Consider the following 22,242-nt stretch of genomic DNA (forward strand, 5'->3'; position numbering starts at 1 on the left):
CTGGGGAATGAGAATTGAACCAGACCAGATCTTGTTCCCAAGGTACTCTCTGATCAGTAAGGGAGAGGGGAACAAATATTTCCACATAATGCCGAGAGCCATCTGGGAACATGAAGGAAGGATGTGGGGGTGATCAGGGAGGACTTCCAGGAGGAGGTAACATTCCAGTCTCACAGGTTGAACAGGAGTTAACCAGGTAAAAGGGGAAGGACAATAGGAGTGAGAAGGCAGAGGAACACATGAGCAAAGGTGAAAACCTGCAGTATGTGGGCAGACAGCTGATAAACATTCAGGTGTGGCTGGAGGGTAAAGTTCTAGACCAGGAGTGCCAGAGGATGAGGCTGGAGGGATGAGAAGGGGCCAGGTATTGGGAGGGAGTTGGAGAAACTTGGATTTTACCTCCAAGGCCAGAGAGAGTCATTGAAGGATTTAAACCGGGAAGTGTCAAGTTTGGATTCACATTGTGGAAACCCAGAAGAGGCAGGCGGGAAAGACGGGAGAAGGAGATGTTGAGGACCACATTCCATATGGGAGAAGATGAAGTGCTGGAGGATGGAAGGGGGTGGATTTGAGAAATCTTCGAGAAGCCACACCAGCCAGACTTTGGAGCTGATCACCTGTGCAGGATGAAGGAGGCCCTGGAATCCAGGATGCCTCAGGGTTCTGCTTGGACCACGGGGGTGGGTGATGCTGCCCGCCAGAGCCAGGGGACAGGAGTGGAGGAGGGGGTCTCAGCAGGGAAGGGGATGGCGAGTTGTTTTGGACAGTGTGTTGGAGGTAACCGCTGCCAGGCCCTCCAGGAGGAGAAGAGGTTTCCCAGGGGTGCTTGGAGAATGAATTGAGAGGTGGTTCACGGATGGAAACCTGGGGACCAGCCACACGGAAGGAGTTAGAGAGGAAGAGGAGTCCTGAGACAGCCTGAGAAGGCGTGCAGGTGGGGGCAGCAGCAGGACACCAGGAGCAGAGTCGGTGCAGAAGCCCAGGGAGCAAAGGGTTTCAAGAAGGAGGGGAAGATCACCAGCATCTCTGCGGTAAGGGGACCAGCGGGCCAAGGATGGAGCAGTGTCCGTGGGATTTAGGGGCAAGGAAGTCATGGTGACTTAGGGTGGACTTGCAAAAGCTGGATGGAGAACAGGAGGAGAGGCAGTGTAGACAGTAAGTCTAGACAGCTCTTGCGGGAAATTTTTTAATGAGAACTGGGCGGGAATATTAAAGGAAGGGTGTGGCAGTGTCAAGGAAGGGGGTGTGTTTGTGAAGGGAGACACTTTGACTGTGTTTATGAGCTGAGGCAGGGAGTTTGTAGAAAGAAGGGGAAGAGCGAGGAGGTGGAGATGACCGGTGGAGCAAGGTCCCCTGGGCACGGGGAAGGAGGGGTCCAGGGCCCAGGCGGAGAGGCGGGTCCTCACAGCTGGAGGCTCGATTTGGCTTGGCAGGTGGGAGATCGACAGGGGAGGTGGGTGTGGATGCAGAGGCCTTTGTGGGGACTACACAGGGGAGAGGACATGGAGGCATGACAGCAGGGACCCCAGTCTTCATGATGAAATCAAAAGCAGGATGCCCTGCTGCCATGGGGCCGGTTCATGGCCCTGGCTGCTTCCTCCTCGAGATGTCGGACACCGCGAAGTCTTCCTTTGGCAGGAGCTGAGCAGGGCCGTCTTGGTTCCCCTTGTGTCCACCTTCACTCAGACTCAGATTTGTTTCTCTTGAAGAAATGATTGAATTCTTTCTAGCAGATAATGGAAATGACCTACCATATCCTATTTCCACTTTTGTCTTGGCTGTCAGGAACTCGGTCTCAATCATTAAATCCTCCCTTACTTTCTCCACGTTTGGGATTTTGATTTCCTCCAGCTCTTTGATATCTTTATTGTATCACGTCTTCTATGGCAAGGCTCTTCACGTACTTCCTGAAGTAGGTGTGGTAGAGAAATGAAGCTCATGTTCTCAGCACTTAGTCTGAGCCGTAGCAATGGCTTCCTCGCCTTCGGTGGGCTTTCTCCATGGATGCAAAGATAACACTGGAGGCTGACTGACATGGAGGCCCTCAGCGTCCCCAGTCTCAGAAGAGTGTACCTCTTGCCCATATTTCCAGCCAAGTCCCTGGAGGCCTTTGATGGGCCTAGCTTGGGTCACGTGCCCATCCCTGGGCCCAGGGGATGCTGTGGTCTCCCACCCCTGAAGTGGGTCAGACACTGCGGGACCACATGGGCTAAGAGTAGGGAGGGGTGCCCAAAAGGAACAGAAAATCCTATCACCGGAGAGGTGAATGGATCCTAGAAGGATGAAAATACTTCCTAATACATGTTTCTCCCATGTCTTGCCTGGAGGACTTGTCCACACAGCGCCCCCTCTCCTGCACGATGTGCCAGTTCCTGCTGGCCACAGATAGACCCAGGTTGGAATTCCAGTCCAATTTCCTCCCTGTGTGAGTCAGTTCACTTCTCATTTCTAAATGGGGATCACCACAGTACCGACCCGTGAAATGGGTGTGAGGAGTAATTCTGGCAGTGCTATAAATAGTGCTGACCTTGGCGCCTGTCCCCCACCAGCTCCCCCTCCTCTGACTTCCCACAGCCCTATGCCTGCATCCCTGGCGCTGCCCTGCAGAGCCTCACCTGTGTGCTTCTAACTAACCCCCATACAGGTGTCCCAGCCCACAAACTTCTGTGTGAGAGAAAAGTAACTTTATTTTCCATAACTCGACTTACGGAAAATAAAGTTTCTATTTCAGTTTCATTGTTCCAAGTGAGGGATAGGAACTGAACGTCTGTCAGTTTGGAATATCCCTTCACCTCTTTCCTCAGGAGTCCCTGGGGGTGATTATCCACGATCAGTTCTCAAGTGTCTGCTAACCTGTCCACTTCCCCAGCTGGTCCTGGGTTCTCTGCCGCTGCAAGTAGCCATGGAGACACCCCCATCTCCATCGTGGGCCTGTTCTGGTCTCCTTTGTCTCTGAGCCACTCATAGAGATCATTTCCTCTGCTTCGGTGCCTGCTGAGGTGTGCGGAACCTCAGAAGCCTTCTGTGACCCTGCCTGCTCATGCATTCCATGTGCATTCCTCTCCGTGACATTTTGCTGCCTCCCTGGGGCAGGACGCCTTTGCTTGCAATGCCACAAACATGCCTGGGCTTTTGCCACCTCCCCTGGCTCAGAGTCCTTTTCTCTGGGACCCACGGGTATCCTCTAACTAGTTTGGCAGCAGAGGGGGAGGGGGAGGGATTACACTTACTCAAAATGTTCCATCCCACATTTTTTATCCAATGGAAAGGTTATAAGTCCTTTCCGTTCTTCAAGGGCTCTGGCTCTTGAAATTCATAAGCCAGGGAGAGATAGTTCCCCTCTGCTATCTGCTATCATATTCCTCTCTTGAGGTATAGCACAGACTGGCCTAGCTGCTCAAATAGGGAGAAGGGCAAAGGGGGAAAAGGAAATTCCAGGAAGAAAGATGGTCACTGATGAATATTCAGAACGGGATCCTGACACACACAAGTGAATGCCTTCCTGGAGCAACTGACTTATCCATCTCTGTCCTCCTCGGAACCTAGTGTGGCTCTGGAACATAGCAGGCGCTCTGTTGATGCTCAGAGATTCATGCTGTCTTGCCTCCTCCTTAAACATCTCCCTCAGCACTTTATAGTTTGCAAAGCCCTTTTACACACATTCTGTCAATTAACTTCATAATGACCCTCTGACAATGGTGCTCATTTCCAGACGAATAAACTAAGGCTCAGAGAGCTCTGGCTGGAGTAAGGTGGAGCTGGAGGATAGGGCTGTGGGGTCCTGCAGACGCCAGTGTCATTATGGATGACCCCGTCTCTGTTTCATCCTCCACCTACTCCCAGCATTTGCTGCCTTCCTGCTGATTGCCTGCCTCCTGGATTTCCAGAGGGCCCTGGCATTGTTTGTCCTCACCTGTGTGGACCTTGTCTTCCTGGCCCACAACCTGCTGAAGAGGCTGCTGGGGCCAAAGCTGCTGAAGTGTGTCAAACCTCTGGGGCATCCCCGCCTGAACCTCTGGTTTAAGAGGTAAGTGAGGCCCCAGGGGAGTATGGGGGTGGGCAGGCACATTGGCAGAGGGCCTCTGAGTCAGCTGCGGGGTCACAGCCAGGGCTGGGTGGGGAGGTCCTTTGTCCTTGTCGCACCAGAGGGCTCCTGAGCCATTGGGAGCACATGTTACTTGCCTGCCTCCTGGGAGCCCCGGAGCAGGTGTTGCTGGGTGGCTTCAGAGGCATCTTTGTGCCATCTTTGTGGCATTTCGCCAGTTCCCACCTGATTCTCTGCTCCAGTTAAAACAGGTGACTATGATACCTGAGGACAGGAATCAACAGTTTCCTAAATTCAGATATCGCAGCCCATTCAAGCAGGGAGGGCCCATATCAGTGCCTCCTATCAGATCACCTGGAGCATGCATGAAACATACAGCTGCAGGGGACCACCCTTGGAGTCTGATTCAGCAGTCTGAATTGAGGTCCAGGAATCAATATTTTTTTTAACTTTTTATTTTATATTAGAGTATAGTTGATTAACAATGTTATGATAGTTTCAGGTGTACAGCAAAGTGATTCAGTTAAACATATACATGTATCTATTTTTATTGAAATTCTTTTCCCTTTAGTTAATATTTTTAGTTAGCCACCAGGGGATTCTGATGTAGCCAGCCATGTTCCTGAACACAGTTTGGGATCCCCTGGTTTTTAAACTGGGTTCCTTAGAGCTCTGGAAACCTTGGAGGTACCGTAGGGCAGGTGAGGGAGATTGGAGAGGGGAACATCAGACACCCTGCCTCCCAATCTCCATTTCAACCAGACAGCTCTATTTTATCTGTTTTATAAACAGGTTTGCAAAAAGAAAAAAGAAAAAATTTAGCTGGGAAAAAATGTTTCTATGGCTTAAAAAAGGTACTCTTTTTTTTGTTGATGAAGAAACTGGTGCCCAAAGATAACCAATGACTAAGCCAGGCAGGTGTAGGGCATAATGGTGTTTCCCAAAGTAAGACCCCCATACCACAGCAAAATGCTTTGAGCCAGCCTATAAACAAATTTTTAGTTTTATTTATAAATAGATTTGTTTTTACATTTGCCTTCTCTTTATTAAATAGATTTATAAAAGGATTTATTTTTACAGTCATCTTCTGTTTATGACAAATCACTGATACTGGTTTTCCATTTGAGGTATTGTTATAAAGTTTCCTTTAAAAAAATACATGCAGGTAGGGAGTTCCCTGGTGGTCTAGTGGTTAGGATTTGGCGCTTTCACCGCCATGGCCCCAGGTTCAGTCCCCAGTTGGGGAACTGAGATCCCGCAAGCCGCGTGGCATGGCCAAGAAAAAAAGAAAAATACATGCAGATAAACTAGACTGTATAAAAACTAAAATTTTTTGATTCAGAGGACACCATCAACAAAGTGAAAAGACAACCCACAGAATGGGAGAAAATATTTGCAAATTATATACCAAAAAAAAAACAATCACAGCAAGATACCACTTCCCATCTACTAGGATGGCTATAACAAAAAAGATAAATGATAGCAAGAGTTGGCAAAGATGTGAAAAAATTTGAAACCCTCATACACTCCTGAAAGAAATGTAAGATGATGCAGCTGCAATAGAAAACAATGTCAGTTCCTCAAAATGTTATACGTGGAGTTACCATACCCAGCATTTCCACTCCTAGGTATATACCTAAGAGAAATGAAAACATATATCCAAAAACTTATATGCAAATGTTCATAGCATCATTATTCATAATAGCCAAAGTGGAAACAACCCAAATGCCCATCAACCATTAAATGGCTGAATAAATTGTGTCTATACATATAATGGAATATTATTTGGCCATAAAAAGAAGGTAGTACTGATAAATGCTACAATAATGACAAAGCTTGAAAACATGCTAAGTAAAAGATGCCAGTCACAAAGAACCATATACTGTATGATTCCATTTATATGAAATGTCCAGAATAGGAAAATCTATAGAGACAGAGAGTAGAGTAGTGATTTTTTAAAAATATTTATTTATTTATTTGGTTGTGCCGGGTTTTAGTTGCGGAAGGTGGGCTCCTTAGTTGCGGCTCATGGGCTCCTTAGTTGTGGCATACGAACTCTTAGTTGCTCATGCATGTGGGGTCTAGTTCCATGACCAGGGATTGAACCCGGGCCCCCTGCATTGGGAGCTTGGAGTCTTAACCACTGCACCACCAGGGAAGTGCTGATTAGTGACTGACTAGGGCTGGAGGGGAATGGGAAGATGGGGGTGGTGGGTAGACGTGTGGGGTTTCTCTTTGGGCTGATGAAAATGTTCTAAAGTTGATTGCAGTGATGGCTGTACACCCCTATAAATATACTAAAAACCATTGAACCATACTCTTTTTTTAAAAAATTAATTGATTTTCATTTTTGGCTGAGTTGGATCTTTGTTGCTGCCCCTAGGCTTTCTCTAGTTGCAGCGAGCAGGGGCTACTCTTCGTTGCGGTGTGCAGGCTTCTCCTTGCGGTGGCTTCTCTTGTTGCAGAGCATGGGATCTAGGCGCATGGGCTTCAGTAGTTGTGGCACGCGGGCTTCAGTAGTTGTGGCTCGTGGGCTCTAGAGCGCAGGCTCAGTAGCTGTGGCACACAGGCTTAGTTGCTCCACGGCCTCTGGGATCTTCCTGGACCAGGGCTCGAACCCGTGTCCCCTGCATTGGCAGGCGGATTCTTAACCACTGCGCTACCAGGGAAGCTCTGAACCATAGTCTTTAAATGGGAAAATTGTATAGTATGTGAATTTTGTCTCAATAAACTGTTTTTAAAATACATGCATTTGATTTCGGCTTCCAAAATCAGGTCAAGATGGAGTAACAGAGACCAGCTTTATCCTCTCACTTGAAGCAACTAAAAAACCAGAACAAATAGTATATGGCTCTTAAGAAATTGGGCATCAGGCAACAAAGGACAGTGATCCTTGAGAAATAGGAAACAAATGAGATGAGCTCTATGATTGCCCCAACTTACTGCATTGAGGGGGTTTCCAGGCCACAGTGCAGGAAAGGGGCATTAAGGTGGGGCCAGTAGATTTCCTGAGTTGAAGAGACAGAGCTTGGACTTCAGGAAAGCCAAGGTGGCTAGAGTTCACAATGCAGAGTACCAGAGGAGAGAGATCTGCTCCCGGGATCTGCAGAGGGTTCTCCTCCAGTATTCAACTGAGTTCTGATCAGTGAATACGTATGAGGAAACTATGCAAGGCCTAGTAAAGAACCACTGAAAAGGATTAGAGAACAGTGCCCAGAGATCACACAGGGTCAGGAATAGTGTTTGCTCTCAATAGTCAGAGTGGAAAACCTCATGATTCACCGGATATTGTTTAGAGTACTAAGAAAGATCTCGGGTCAGTAATAGGGAAAAATTAACCATAGAATAAACCCTGCTCAGGCTCTACCTAACAAATTTTAAGAAAACTTGAAGGAGTCAAACAGAGCATCAGTTAACCATGGCACATTAAGTAGGCAAACAGACAAGTAATTGAAATCTCCAAAGGAGAAGGAGGGAAGAAAAAAATACTTGAAGAAATTATATCCAAGAAATTCCAAATCTGATGAAAATTATAAACCCAAACATCCAAGAAACTCTACAAACCTACATCACAAGAAACATGAAGAAAACCACACCAAAGCACATCATAATCAGAGAAGGCATTTGACAAACAGGTGAATGTATAAGCCAACTGTGGTATATCCACACAATGGACTACTACTCAGCAATAAAAAGAAATGAATGCATGCAAAAACATGGATGAATCTCAAAATAAAATAATTACACTAAGTGAAAGAAGTCAGACAAAAAAAATATGTACTGTATGATTCCATTTCTATGAAATCCTAGAAATTGCAAACTCATCTAGTGACAGAAAACAGATCATTTGCTGCCTGGGGATGAGGGAAGGAATTACAAAGGAATATGAAGAAGCTTTTGAGGGTGATGGATATAATATGCTCACTGCGATACTGGTGATGGTTTCACGGTGTATACATATGTTAAAACTATCAAATTATACACTTTCAACATGTTCTATTTATTATGTCAATCATACCTCTAATACCAGGCGGGGAAGGGTGGAGGGAAGGGATAGTTAGGGAGTTTGGGATTGACATGTACACACTGCTATATTTAAAAAGGATAACCAACAAGGGCCTACTGCATAGCACAGGGAACTCTGCTCAATGTTATGTGGCAGCCTGGATGGAAGGGGAGTCTGGGGGAGAATGGATACATGTATATGTATGGCTGAGTCACTCTGCTATGCACCTGAAACTATCACAACATTGTTAATCGGCTATACGCCAATATAAAATAAAAAGTTTAAAAAAATCATATCTCTAATAAAGCTATTAAAAACAACCCCTTTCCAAAAAAAATAAAACCCCAAACATGCATTTCAGTTTTTATAAAATGAGTTAACTTCAAGGAAAATAGTACAGGTGGCACAGAGACAGGGCAGAAATTGTGCCAATGGAACTGGGATGATAGGAGTTTGGGAAACACACCAGAAATAAACCGTCAACTCTGGGGTTAGCCGCTGGATTTCAGGTCATGGGTCCTCCTCTTACCAGCTGGTGACCGTGTACAGAACTAGTTAAACGAATAGATTTGCTGCCAGAGTGCCTGGGCTAAGATCTCAGCTTTGCTACTTTCTAGATGGGCAGCTGTGGGCAAGTCATTTAACTTCCTGGGCCTCCATTTCTTCATCTCTAAGATGAGGACAGTTACTGGAGGTCTCTCAGCACCCAGCATAGTTCCTGGCACATAATAGGTGCTCAGTGAAGCTTAGCTGTGGTTATAGTACCCAGTGAGTTGAAGACTGGGTCGGGGTTAGACCTTGAACAGCCAGTACCCAGACCTGGGCTCTTGAACATTTCAGGCTGCCTCCTGGACAAGCAAATCCCAGCCCCAGGGAGGGAGGTGTTGCTGTAAAAGTTGCATCCAGCCCTAGGTCTCAGGTGCTCAACTCTGCATTCCAGACTGACACTACTGCTTCTGGGCTTTGGGGGAGCAGAGCCCATGGTCCATGGTGCTGAGTTCTAGCCCACACAGGCCCCATCTCACCCTGGCAAGGTCAGAGGCTGGGCTGAGCTGAGCATCATTGCAGCTTTGAGAATTCCTGCCTCTTGATGGAGCCATGTGCTTGGCACCATGCTAAGCTGAGTACACACATCCTCTGATTTAGTCCTCTCGGCAGCCTTGAGAAATGGGGTGTCTTTGGCTTCGTTTACCCAATGAGGAAACTAGACTCAGAGAGGCTATGTGGTCTGTCTGAGGTTACACAGCGCTCTCTCTCTCCCCCCACCAGCCCCGAGTACCCTTTCTCTGGGGCCCTGGGTGCTCTTGTGTGGAGGTGAGGAGATGCTGACAGTGATGACTTTCTGCCCCTCTCCTGCAGGGAGTCCTTTCTAGCCCTTGCTGCTTTCCTGGGCCTGATCCTATGGCTGGTTCTGGACACCTCTCAGTGGCCTGAGCAGCTGGTGTCCTTTGGAGGAATCTGCATGTTCGTCAGCCTCCTCTTTGCCTTCTCAAAGCATCACCGCACAGTGAGTGCTTAGCTATCAGGTCCAGAGTGGGCTTCAGCCCCTTCTCTCTCTGATATCAGGTCACCCCCTTCCATTTCACAGTGTGGTTAACACCTTCCCCCAGACTCCAGCCAAGCCTCCCAGAGATCCTGATGCACAGCTGGGTGTAGGGATCACTGCTAAGGAGTCATTAAATGCTGAGAGGTAGCAGCAGCCCTTAGGAGTCCAGTTCCCTTCTGCTGGGGGTCGGGGAGAGTGCATTGAGGGAGAGAGAGTGGGGTCAGGGTGGCTGGGAGCCCTGACTATGTAGGAGGGATGGGGGAGGATCCAGACAGACAAAAGTTACATGGGAGCCGGACACTGACGCCACAACTCCAGCTCCACCTACCCCGTGATGACCCAGGACCAAGTGCCATGGCACACTCCAGGCTGGTCCTTGGTTAGATCTTGCCCTACCCCTGCCTACTGCCCAGGCCCATTGCTGCCAAGTGTGGCCTATTCTGAACTCCATGGGGAATTTGACCATTGGCAACTGGCCCAGAGCTCTGGCTGGGTCCAGCCCTCATCCTACAGACTGGCCAAGTCTCCCATAGCCCCTCAGCAGTGCTGTGCCCTCTGCCCTCACCCAACTGTTCCCTGTGGATCTCCCAAGGAGCTGAGCTCACCAGGACCTTTCTATCGGGTGGCAGGTATCCTGGCGGGCTGTGTCCTGGGGTCTTGGACTACAGTTTGCACTTGGACTCTTCGTCATCAGAACAGAACCAGGATTTATTGCATTTCAGTGGCTGGGCGACCGGATCCAGGTGTGTACATGGGGTGCAGTTGCCCAGGGAGTGTTGGGTTGCCAGGGAATGGAGGAGAAGCCTCTCTGCTGGAGGGAGGTGGGCTGTGAGGCCATAGGGAGGGGCTGTGACCAGGATGGTGGGTGTGTACGGGGCCCCAGACCAGCTGGGCAGCTGGGGGCTGAGCATTGCATCTGCTACTTCTCTCAGGCCTGGTACCACCTGCCCAGACAGAGCAGTCCTTTCAGAGGCTGGGTCTGATGTGGAAGAGAATCTCAAAACAGGTAGGTTCCTTGTGGGAAGGCCCACAAGGCCTGTGGCCCTCAGTGGTCATAACAAAAGGAACTTATAATAGTCAAAAGTGCTTTAAAAATTGCAAATGATTTACTTTGTATGTGTATATGTGTGTTTAAAAATAATGTGCATTTTGTTGAAGTTATACTTTTTTAATTCCATTTTTTTTATTGTGATGAGTACACATAACACAAAATTTACAATTTTAACCTTTTTTTTTCATTTTAACCATTTTTGAGTGTCATTAAGTTCCTTCACATTATTGGGCAATTATGATTTACTTTTTTCTTTATAAGTATGTTTCATATTTATTTATCTTTTATTTATTTATTTAGGCTGTGCAGGGTATTAGTTGCAGCATGCAGCATCTTTAGTTATGGCATGCAGACTTCTTAGTTGCAGCATGCAGACTCTTAGTTGCGGCATGTGAACTCTTAGTGCACCATGCGGGATCTAGTTTCCCGACCAGGGATTGAACCCGGGTCCCCTGCATTGGGAGCGCGAATCTTACCCACTGGACCACCAGGGAAGTCCCATGATTTACTTTTTAAAATATAAATTATCAAGGACACAAGGTTGATCCTATACTCACCCCTCTCTCGCCATCTCGAATTTCCATGCGAATTTCCATTTCAATTCATGTAGAGAGAATTTCCTTCTGTCTACAGGGAGAAGGAGGGGTGGGGCAGGGAGATCCCACATATCTGGGCTCTGCGCACACCTGCTGGCCACGCCAAGGGTATCTGCGTGGGTGTCGTGCAGGAAAAGACAGTTGCTGCTCTGGGCACACCCCTCATTTTATAGGTGAGAGCACTGAGGCCTGGACAACTGAAGTGACTTGGCCCTGCGGTCACAGTGCTTGTTCTGGTCCTAAATACAGGTCTCTTGCAGAAGCATAGCCAGATTGCAACACCAAGGCCAGGAGCCCGGGATGGCAACAGGACAGAGCTGTGCCATCGGTGGGGAGGGGAGTGGGCAGACACAGCGGGCACCACCTTTGACAGCCTTCTCCAGGCAGCTCACTGTTTGCTTCCTCCTTTGTCTCTTCTTTATCGTTCTTGTCCTAACAACTCTCATCTCTGAGTATTTCTTTACAATTTATTGAAAACGTGTCTCTTCTGGAGGACGTGCTTGGAAGGAGCAGGCGCCCATGAGTGTGGCTTTAATGACACACGTGGTGCCCCGGCCCCTGTAAAGCCCACGACCTGGGCGGACTAGTCCTGCAGCCTCCATGTCCCTCTCTCTCCCTGGGCTGCAGGGAAGGCCCGCGGAACAGGCAAGGCTCCTCCAGTTCACCGCAACCTGGTTCCCTGGGTCCTGTTTCCTCCTTCCTCCTTTTTGGCCTCACTCTGGGTTTTTGTTTTGCTTTCTCCTTTCAGATCTTCCTGAGCTACAGGTCCAGCTTCTTGTCTGGGGAGGCTCTTGTCAAGGATGTCTTTGCATTTCAGGTCAGCTTGACTTTTGGCCCTTAAAGCCTTTAACAGCCTCTGCCCTCCCCCTCCAGCCCAGGCGGAGGGGGAGGGCTCCTGCAGGCAGAGCCCGGCTACTGGAAGCTAATGAGGCTTAAGCCTCGGGATCCTGAGAGGGGCCCCGGCAATGCAATCACCTGGGGGTATGTTTTCAGTATATTTTGTAAAACTTGCAAAAGTAAGATATATCTGTATTCTTTTCCAAAAAAAAATGAATCCTCAAATCATAGAATTGCTGGGAGGCTGAGGACAAGAAGAGAGGGTGAGGACATGGGGATAGCACCTGCTATAACCTTAGCCCCTGACATGCTGCAGGGACCTAGAACTATAAAGGACAGTTTCCAGGAACCCTTACGCTCCAAAGATCCTCTCAGGGTTCTCCTCCTTCAAGGCCCCTCGCAGGTTACCTCTGCCAGGAAGCCCGCCCTTATTAGTCCAGCTGCAAGTTCTAAGTCGCTCCTCTGGACTCTCCTAGACCTACAGTCCCTCCCTCCTTCCTTCCCTCTTTCCTTCCCTCCTTCCAACAAAAATGTATTGTGTGCCTTCTGCAGTGCAAAATATTATAGGGGAAATTGAGGTAAAGACTGAAAGACTTTATTGTGTACTGGTAGAGCTCTAACTGTAATTTAAAACAAGGCAGGCTGTGCTGAGTAGGCGATGGTGTGACTGCTTCACTGTTCCGGGGTAGAACTGTGGTTATATTTCTTCTTTCCCCAGCTGACCACCCAAGCACCCAAGTGCCTCCTTTAGTAAGATCTCGAGTGTAGCTCCTCTGCCTGCCTCACACCCAAATTGTCTCGGGACCCTGCGGCTGCTCCAGGCTTAAGTTCTACTTCCAAATGCCAGGTGGAGAGAGAGGGAGACGTGGGCCCCACTTACACATTAGCTCGCCCCAGTTTCTGCCCTGTTGCCATAGCAGCACAGATGGGAGTTGGTGCTGCCCACTCCGGCACGTCCTGGACCACGGTAACCATGGGGCTGCCGTGCAGGATCCCGTGCGTAGGTTCCAGAGATTTCTGCTTTTCGCCATTACTCAGCCATTGTTCCCAGAGCCTCCCCACCCTGCTTGGGGGTGTTGGGGCCCAGAGGCTTCCAGCCCAAGCCATGGGTTTGGCATGGACTTCTGGGTGTCAAGCCAGTTCATGAATCCAGACACCTCCAGCCCACCCCCAACCCTGAATCATGGTGAGGTCCTCTGGGAACTTTGGTCTCTGTTTGCGCCAGCAACTCTCTGGGAAACATCCACTCCATCCAAGGGGTTCCAATAATGTCAGCCCTAGGAGGAAAGGGGGAGGGACCAGGTTCCTGTCCTCTCGGGACAAATTTGTCCATCATGTTTTTCTGAGATCACTTCAGTGTAGGGAGAGGATCACTTCTGTGTAGGCCTCTGTCAGCCCCTCCAAAGGTTCCCTAACACCGTTCTTGTAGGGCAGAGGCGGGGAGGGGCTGCTTCCTTTACATTTGCATTTCCAAGTAGGGGCCACCAAGGTTTCAGGGAAAAGCAGTGAAGTCCTGCTCCAGGGTGACTGCTTATGTCCACCAGACAGAGAAATAGCGGCGGTGGCTTCTCACACTTTACAAGGCGAACGTACAACACTCTGTGATTCGACCTCCCCAGGCAGCCAGGTTCAAGTGTAACTGGCACAAAGGAAAGTGCCTGGGGAGTCCATTTAGGGAGACATTTTAAAAAATAAGGACAGTGAGGATGCCCCCTTAAGGAGGTGGCATTTGAATTGGAGCCTTAGGACAGGAAAAAACTGGAGGCACAGAGATAGTCAGGAAGAAGAAATGCCCGGGCAAAGGCGTGGAGGTGAGAAAGTGCTGGGCTGTCTAAGGTACAGGGCGTAGTTCAGTTCGACGGGCATGTAAGCTATTTGAAGGAAAGGATGGATTGGAGGATAAACTGCAAGTGTGGTGGGGCTGTCTCTTGAAGAGTCTTAAATGCCAGGCTGAGGCACCTGGATTTGGTCCCCAGGAAATGAGGAACTACTGAAGATTTTTGAGCAGGGAGGGACTTGATTGGAACTTTGGGACAGTTGTGATTTCAATAGTAGGTAGGAAGGGTTGTGGCCAGGATGCTTGGAATAGGGGACCAGTGAGGAGGCTGCCTCACACCCAAGTGATGACACAGGGGCCACCAGACTGCCACAGTCCAGAAGAGAGGTCACCATGGGGAACGAAGGGGGGGGGTGTGCGGCTGAGAGACCAGCTCTATGAAGCTCGTCACTTAGCTCCACACGTTGCAACTGTTACTTTTAGCTGTTTGAGGACAAAGCCTGGGTCTTACTCATCCTGGTGTCGGTTAACTGACCCTGAGCCCTGCAAAGCCCTGCCCAGTGCCTGGTACACTGCTTTTTGCTGAATGAATGAGATGGATAAATGATGGTTCTTCTGTGCAAGTGGGAAGTCCCTCTGCCTGCTGGGAACGTCTGGCTCTTTGAGTCCCTGGCTGTGGGTTGGGCTCCCACACAGCCAGCCTCCCCCTGGCTGGGCCACCATTCCCATGACTGTGTGGTCCTGAGCAGCTTGTCCTTTGGCCCAAAACCAGGGCTGAGCTCTTCTTTCTCCAAACCTCCCCAGCAGAGGCCAGAGCTTCCCAACCCTCTAGAGCCAAAAGCTACACACAGGCTTTGCAGCAAGATCCAGGGCCCCTAGAAACAATTTTGTCCCCCTCTGACCTGAGATTCTGGTGGAACAGAGAAGAAAAGCTTAGGGAGAAGGAAGTCATAGTAACAGCTACTAGTTATGGAGCAAGGACTATGTGCTAGGCACTCACTTCACCTTTACAACCCTCTGGGGAAAATAATATCATTATCCCCTTTTTGCAGGTGAGGATACTGAGGCTCAGAGTGGCTGTTGCTTGTGCAAGCTCATAAAGCTAGAGAGGATTGGAATCAAGATTGGAATAAGCCCGATGCTCTTGCTTATTCACTTCTGTGCCTTGATATCAGAGCCCTTTCCTAGGTAGACAGTGGTAACGAAGGGGCCTCAGACCTTGGCTCTTTGTTTTTCCCTTGGTTTAGAAGAAAACAGTATTTCTTAGGTTCATGTGGTTGAAAAGGACAGAAACCCCTTTGAAACTTGCCAAAAGGGAGGAGAGAGGGAGGACTGTTTCTTGGCTCACAAACTGGAAGGCAAGTTAGAGCTGCTGCCAGCTGGAACCAGGGCCCCAGAGCTGCCAGGCTCATGGCCCTCAGCCTTGAATCTCTGCTCATCCCAGGGTGCTAGCTTCATTCTTTCATACCAGATCTTCTCCTGGCCCCCAGCAACACCAGATACTCATCTTTACATGCATGTCACCCAGCACGGGGGAAATTCTTCTCTGCCTGCTCAAGTTAAAAAATCCCAGGGTGGGTTTTGGATTGGTCTGCCTTGGGTCATGTGACCATTCTTGGCCCGATCACTAAGGCCAGGGCAGGGTATACTGAAGTTGGAGGGACCGGAGTCTCATGCTCCCACCCAAAGCCAGGGAGTCAGTTGCTCTGATTGAGTAGAAGCCACCCTCTGAAACTCATCATTTGAAGGATTATTGCCTAGGACAGGCAGGTACTATTAACCTCCCATTATAGAAAACAAGGCAGACAGCTCCCTATAGGACCTGGATTAGCTCTGTTTTCAGGGTGCCCTTCTGTTCTAAGTGAGCATCTGTGGTCTAGTATAGGAGCTGAGTGCACGTGGCAGATAGCATACCTGCCTGGGAGAAACAACAATGGTATGGACCCTTTGAGCTGGAGTCCCTCCCAGCTGTAACGTGGGGCCACATTTGGGAGTCTAGGCTATATTTCCTGATCGGGGTGCTTAGCTCCTGAGTTCATCGGTTGTAAACGACAGAAACACAACTCAAATTGATTTAAACCAAAAGATTAAACAGAAAACAAACAAACATAAAGATTAATTCTGATAACTGAGAAATCCAGAGGCTTCAGGTCCTGCTGGATCCAGGTATGCAACATCACCTGGGATTTGCCTTGCTTATATCCTGGTTCTATGTTCTTAGTCTTGGCTTTAGTCTTAGTCTTAGTCTTGGATAGGCTCTCTTGAGGTTGTGACAAAGAGGTACCAGGCTTACATCCAACCAACTTAGCAACGCTAGCAGAGAGAGAGAGTCTGTTTTCCACTAGCTCCAGCAGGAAATCCAAGAGTAGGCTCTTTTTAGCCTGGCTTGGGGTATATGCCATCCTTGAACTGTAGCCAGGGAAGATACCTCATGCTGATGGGCCAAACCTGGAGCCTCTGGGCTGAGAGTAGAGGAGGAGTGGTTTCCTAAAGGAAAGTCAAAATTTTTACCAAAAGAAGTGAGGGAAGGGGCATCCAAACAGCTGCTGTCCACCAGAGCCACCACTCAACTTCTCTCCCAGTTCAGCAAAGAAAGTATCACCTGGCTTGCTGCTCTGTCCATCCCCTCGCCAGTGTCAGTTGTGTGTCTCTCCTCCCTTTCTAGAAGAATATGTACACACCTGCTACTTGCATCTCTCCCCGAATCACACTTCAGAACCATGGATTCATAGACCGTTGGGTTAGGAGGGAGCTCATTGATCTTTGGGCCTCCTGTTTATATTACAGATGGTCAAACCATGCCCCAGAGAGGAGCAGTGACCTGGGCATAACTGCGCAGTGAGTTAAGGTAGAGGCAGGGCTAGAACCAGGTTGTTGGACTTCAATTAAGTGATGTTTTCTTCCTCATATTCTAAGTAGAAGTCAATGACATCAGGTCTCCCTTCCAAATACAAAAAGCATCCCTAATAACAACAATGATAAATTTAAAACCAATTAATAGTTGCTAAAGACTTTGAGATTGGATGTTCAGTCAAGAGAATAAAAACAAGAGAGGTGAGTTTATCATTAACCAGGCTTAGCATTTCCTAGTCAAACACCAACTATTCCCTGGCCCCTGGGAGGCCCTGTCCTCTGCACAAACTCCTGGCCAGTGTATTATTAGCCAGTGGTCTCCTTAGCAAAGGCATGCTGGAATGAGGGAGGACTTAAGACAAATGCTCCATGACCACAGAACTCCCTTTCTCAACAAGATTTACTAATCACAAAGTTTCATTCACACCCTGCCCCCCTGCCTATCCCTCCCTCTCTCTCTCCCTCTCTCTCTCTCTCTCTCTCTCTCTCTCTCTCTCTCACACACACACACACACACACACACACACACACACACACACTTGCCGAGCTTGGGGCTTATCTTCAAGCTGGGGGTGGCTTTGTCAGTGCTGAGTCGAACGGAAGACTCAAGAGTTTTCTTTCCGTCCTTTCCATGAATCATGTGGCCCTAGTCCAAGGCCTTTGGCCCATGTCAGCCTGGGGAAATCTCTGAGCTCACTCAGATTTTCAGAATCCAAGCTGCTTCCTGCTGGGCCACGGTCCAGCTCATTGCTCCTCCAGGAAGACGAATCTGCCTGGGACTCCTTCAGCCCTCCATCTCCTCTGGCACGGTCGACGTGGCAGCCGCCTCCTGGCTGTACGGTCTCGATTAGTCATTCCACCTTGGCTCCATCTCCCTTCTAGTAACTTTCCACCCACGCGATTGCCTCCCCCCAGACTCCCGCACCTTCCTGGGTATGGCCGACCTGGGAGCAGATGCTCACTCGTTCCTTCACTATCACTCCAGCCTCTGGAACACGCACCCACTCACGAAGCTCAACAATGCTGATGAAATGTTCTCCCCGAGGAACCCCTAGGGAGAAAGTGTTTTCATCTCCCAAGGGTTTCGGGGTGTCTGCCTGATGCAGCCTCTGCAGTCCCCAGTGGTCATCAGTGCCAAATTTGGCCAGAAAAAACACATCAAGTAAGATAAGGACTGACAGGTGCCATTGGATTTAGTCATTAAGGGGTCACTGGCAACCGTAGTGAGCGCGATTTCCAGAGGAGGGAATGGAAAGGAAGTGGAGACGGGGTGGGTGCTGAAAGGAGGGGGATGGGACGATGGAACTGGAGAGATCTTATGAGAATGTGGCATCTGCAGAGGCCTCTGAAGGAGACTTTGACAGGCAGAGATAGATAGGCATGGGGGCAGACTGGTGAGGTCATTCTGGGTGAAGGGAATGACATGAGCAGGAAATCAGGAGGCATGCGCAGCTTATCTGGCCTTGGAGTAGGTCCCTTCTGCTCTTCTGCAATGTTGGTGGTGGAGTGGACATTGCAGCAGTGTCCTCCGAGGAATTTTCCAGCTTTGGGTTTTTTTGGTTTACCGTGGCCTGGGGCTGGTGACAGGGCTTAGGCCTTGCGGACTGGGGGTTTGGGTGCTGTTGGGACAGCCTCAGGAGGGCGTCAGCAGCCCTGGCTCAACTCCCTCCATAGAGAGGAAGCGGCAGGGCCAGGCCCTGAGTGGGTTTAGCCCTGCCTTCAGAGCCTGTTTCCAGGGAAGAAGATGGAGTCTGCTTGGAGAGTCTGGTCTAGACTCTACAGCAGTGGTTCTTAGAGTGTGATTGTCCACACCAGAAGCACCGGCAGCATCTGGAAAGGCCAAACTCTCAGGTGCGCCCCAGATCTACTGAATCTGAAACTCTGGGGGTGGGGCTCAGAATGCATGTTTCTGACAAATTCTCGGGTGATGCTGCTGGTCCAGGGACCACCCTTTGGGAACCACTGGCTTAGAGGCGCTGTACTTTCCTTTTCCCTCGAGTAAAGGTGAGCGCTGGTACTAGCAGGACCGGCCTGCTCTGAGTTTCCACAAAGTGGTGGTCAGGACTTACTCGAGGCTGCTACACCCTGGGCTGAGGCTCTCCCTGGGAGGGGATGCCTCTTCTGAAGACAAAGAAATGAGGTTCCAGGACTGGCACTAGGGCAAACCTCCTCAGGGTCATGGCAGGTCCTTGGCAACCTGCTTAGTGGCCAAGGAGGTACTCTGTCTCTTTGCAGGTGTGTAACCTTGGGCAGGTAACCAACATCTCACAGCCTCAGTGTCCCCACTGTGAAGTGGATTTACATCGACCTCAGCTGCTTTGAGGATCCCTGAGTCACCACACGTTGCGTACCTGGCTCCTAGCAGGACTGCATAGTGCACGAGTGGTAGGACTTAATGGCACTTTCCTCCCCCTTCCCACAGCGGCGCTGTCCAACTGCCTGCCCTGTCTTCCGCCATCTCACATGCTACAGGGCCCGAGGGTATTTCCTGGACTGGCAGATCATATTGGCCTCAGGGCCCTTATTTAGTATTAAATGTCCCAGCTTCTCTTCCCCCAAAGATCCCCATCTCCCAGCTAGAAAATGTCTCTTGGTTGCTGCCAGGAGAAAGTCCCAATTCTGCAGTCGGGTTCCGCTGCCCCGGGTCCTCTCCTTCCTGGCCTGAGCCGTCTGTGCTAACCTGCAAGGCTGCCGAGTGGTCCCTTGCGTGATAAATTGAACAGGCAGTCTAGACAGTACGTGATCCTCTCTGCATTTTTCTCCCAGGGAGAGCAGGATGCTGTCACCACCCTTGTGTTGGGGGGTGTGTCCAGCCCCGGGCGACCATGGGGAGTCACAGGGCAGGAAAAGCATTACTCCACCCAGTTCCCTGTCAGGTGACACTCCCATGCAGTGAAGCTGGTGACAGGGATGTCAAGTGGAGCAGATCCAGACAGAACCCGTGGCATTCATCTGGGAAGGGAAAGGGAAAACAACCTCAGCAGGGCTTGTTTCTCTTCTCCAGGGGAGCTGCCTGGGGCAGAGTCTCTGTTCTCATCAGGGACCACTCTGTAGTCCCGATTCATTTTGAACCAGAGCTTGAACTTGATTGCTCTACACTCTCCCTTCTGAACAATGAAAACAACTCTTCCTCCACCCCTCACCCCTCTCCGCAGCCCCTCTTCCTTCCAGCACAGCTAAGCTTCTCCTGTTGTCTCTACTTCCTCATGTCCCACTCCCTCCTTGGTTCGCTGATACCCGGCCTCTGTGCCCATCCCTCCTGACACTGCTCTCACCTAGGTCACCAGGGAGCCCTGAATCGCTAGGTGCCAAGCATCTATCTCAGTCCTTACTGAGTTCTCTGATGCCTCTGGCACAGCTGACGGACCATCCCTTCTAGAAAAGCTGCCCTCAATTTCCATCGCACTCCTTCCTGGAAGTCCTTCAACCACTCTGTTTCTTCTTTGTCTCCACCACGCACTCCTCCTTCTTCTCTCACCCTTCAGGGATGCTGACCCCAGGGCCCTGTCCTCAGCCACTGCTCTTCTCTTCCAGGGCAATTTCCTCAGTGAACTGCATCTGCCCTGTGGCTTCAACCTGCACTCAACCGAGCCCTGGCCCAGACCTCTCCTCGGAGCTGCTGGCCCCTCTGCCCATCTGCCCAGTCCAAAGTCCACCTGGATGTTCCACAGGCATCTCAAACCCAGCAAGTCCAAAACTGAGCTGACGAGGTTCCCCCAAAGCTCTCCTGTGCCCGTGCTCACCTCCCTTGAGAAGTGTCCGCCTCTTATAGAAAATTATAGGAGCAGGTGAGAAATTAGAAATGGAGAAAGAAGAAAACAAAGTTTCCACAGTCCCAGCACACAGAAACGACTACTTTGACTATTTGGGTGTATGCCTCCCAGCCTTCCTTCTATGATTTTTTTTTTTTTTTAAATATTTATTTATTTATTGGCTGCCTTGGGTCTTCGTTGCTGCTCGCGGGCTTTCTCTAGTTGCGGGGAGCAGGGGCTACTCTTCGTTGCGGTGCACGGGCTTCTCATTGTGGTGGCTTCTCTGGTTGCGGAGCACGGGCTCTAGGGCGTGCGGGCTTCAGTAGTTGTGGCACACGGGCTTAGTTGCTCTGCGGCATGTGGGATCTTTCCTGACCAGGGCTCAAACCTGTGTCCTCTGCACTGGCAGGCGGATTCTTAACCACTGCACCACCAGGGAAGTCCCCTTCTATGCTTTTAATATTTCATTTTCCCCACTTAACATTCTAGCGTAAGAATGCTCCCATGTTATTACTAATTCTGCATAACTTATTATTTTAAAGCTATTTGGAACAGATAGCACATTCCAACTGTACAAAAGGGGATTTGGTAGAAAGTAAATCTCCCTCCCACCCGTGACCCACAAGTCATCCAGTTCCTTCCCCAAGGCAGCTGCCATTCCTGGTCATTTGCATATCTGTCTAAGGATATCTGTGCCCACACAAGAGCACCTGCAATGCCACCTGCACCTTTTTTACTCATAAAGTAGCACACCATGCACCCTGTTCTACACCTTCTCTTTTTTCATTTATTTTTTAAATTTTTAAATAAATTTATCTATCTATCTATCTATTTATTTATTTGGCTGAGTTGGGTCTTCGTTGCTGCGCACGGGCTTTCTCTAGTTGCGGTGAGAGGGGGCTACTCTTCGTTGCGGTGCGCGGGCTTCTCATTGCGGTGGCTTCTCTTGTTGCGGAGCATGGGCTCTAGGTGTGCAGGTTTCAGTAGTTGTGGCGCACGGGCTTAGTTGCTCCGCAGCATGTGGGATTTTCCTGGGCCAGGGCTCAAACCCGTGTCCCCTGCATCGGCAGGCGGATTCTTAACCACTGTGCCACCAGGGAAGCCCTCTTTTTTCATTTAACAATCTATCTTGAAAATCATCCCCAAACTGCTCATAGCGAGCTTCCTCACTTGTTTCCTGACTTTGAGCGCACCACTGCACAGCCACACCATAGGTTATCAAACTAGTCCTCCACTGGGGGACATTTAAGTTGTTGCCAGTCCTTGTTATTATAAGTCAGACTGTAACAAGGAAGTACTGGGCGGGGGAGGGGGAGGCCCTGGGGAGAAGGAAAGGGACATGAGGAAGCTTTGAAGGAGAAATTGAAGAGGCTTGGAGTAAGTGAAAAGCAGTCATAAGCCTGGTAATAGGAAACAGGGTGACAGGAGGAAATGCAGGTGGCTGGTCCACAATGAGTATCATTCGGAGCTCACTGGCACCTAGTGGAAGTAGCACACTAGAAAGATGAGGGCCTCTGATTCAGGCCCGAAGCACAGGAGGGAGGTTAAGGCCAGCGTCATGGGCCAAGGATTCAGCTCAGAGTGGAGGACGGACCCTGTGCTAGGAAGGTGCTGGGCCCTGAGCCAGCTCCCAAAACCCTCACAACAACCTGAGAGGTAGTCACTTCCTCCCCATTTTACAGACAAAGAAGCAGGTGATAAAAAGTGGTGGACTCAAGTCCTGCTTCTCTACCACAGCCCAAGGGATGGCTGGGTGGATGGTTAATGTTTAGAGGGGAA

At 49.7% G+C, this 22,242-nt stretch overlaps 1 protein-coding gene across 1 annotated transcript in view; it reads left to right on the top strand.

Moving 5' to 3' along the window:
• SLC28A1 (solute carrier family 28 member 1) overlaps positions 1-22,242 on the top strand; it is a 63,758-nt gene that overhangs the window by 11,649 nt on the left and 29,867 nt on the right. Inside the window, 4 exon segments of the mRNA XM_082388454.1 lie at positions 3,844-4,027; positions 9,411-9,558; positions 10,227-10,340; positions 11,993-12,061. Coding sequence (XP_082244580.1) covers positions 3,844-4,027; positions 9,411-9,558; positions 10,227-10,340; positions 11,993-12,061 — 515 coding nt within the window.

Source organism: Balaenoptera borealis, assembly GCF_965194805.1.
Source record: "Balaenoptera borealis genome assembly, chromosome: 3".
Taxonomy (NCBI): Eukaryota; Metazoa; Chordata; class Mammalia; order Artiodactyla; family Balaenopteridae; genus Balaenoptera; species Balaenoptera borealis.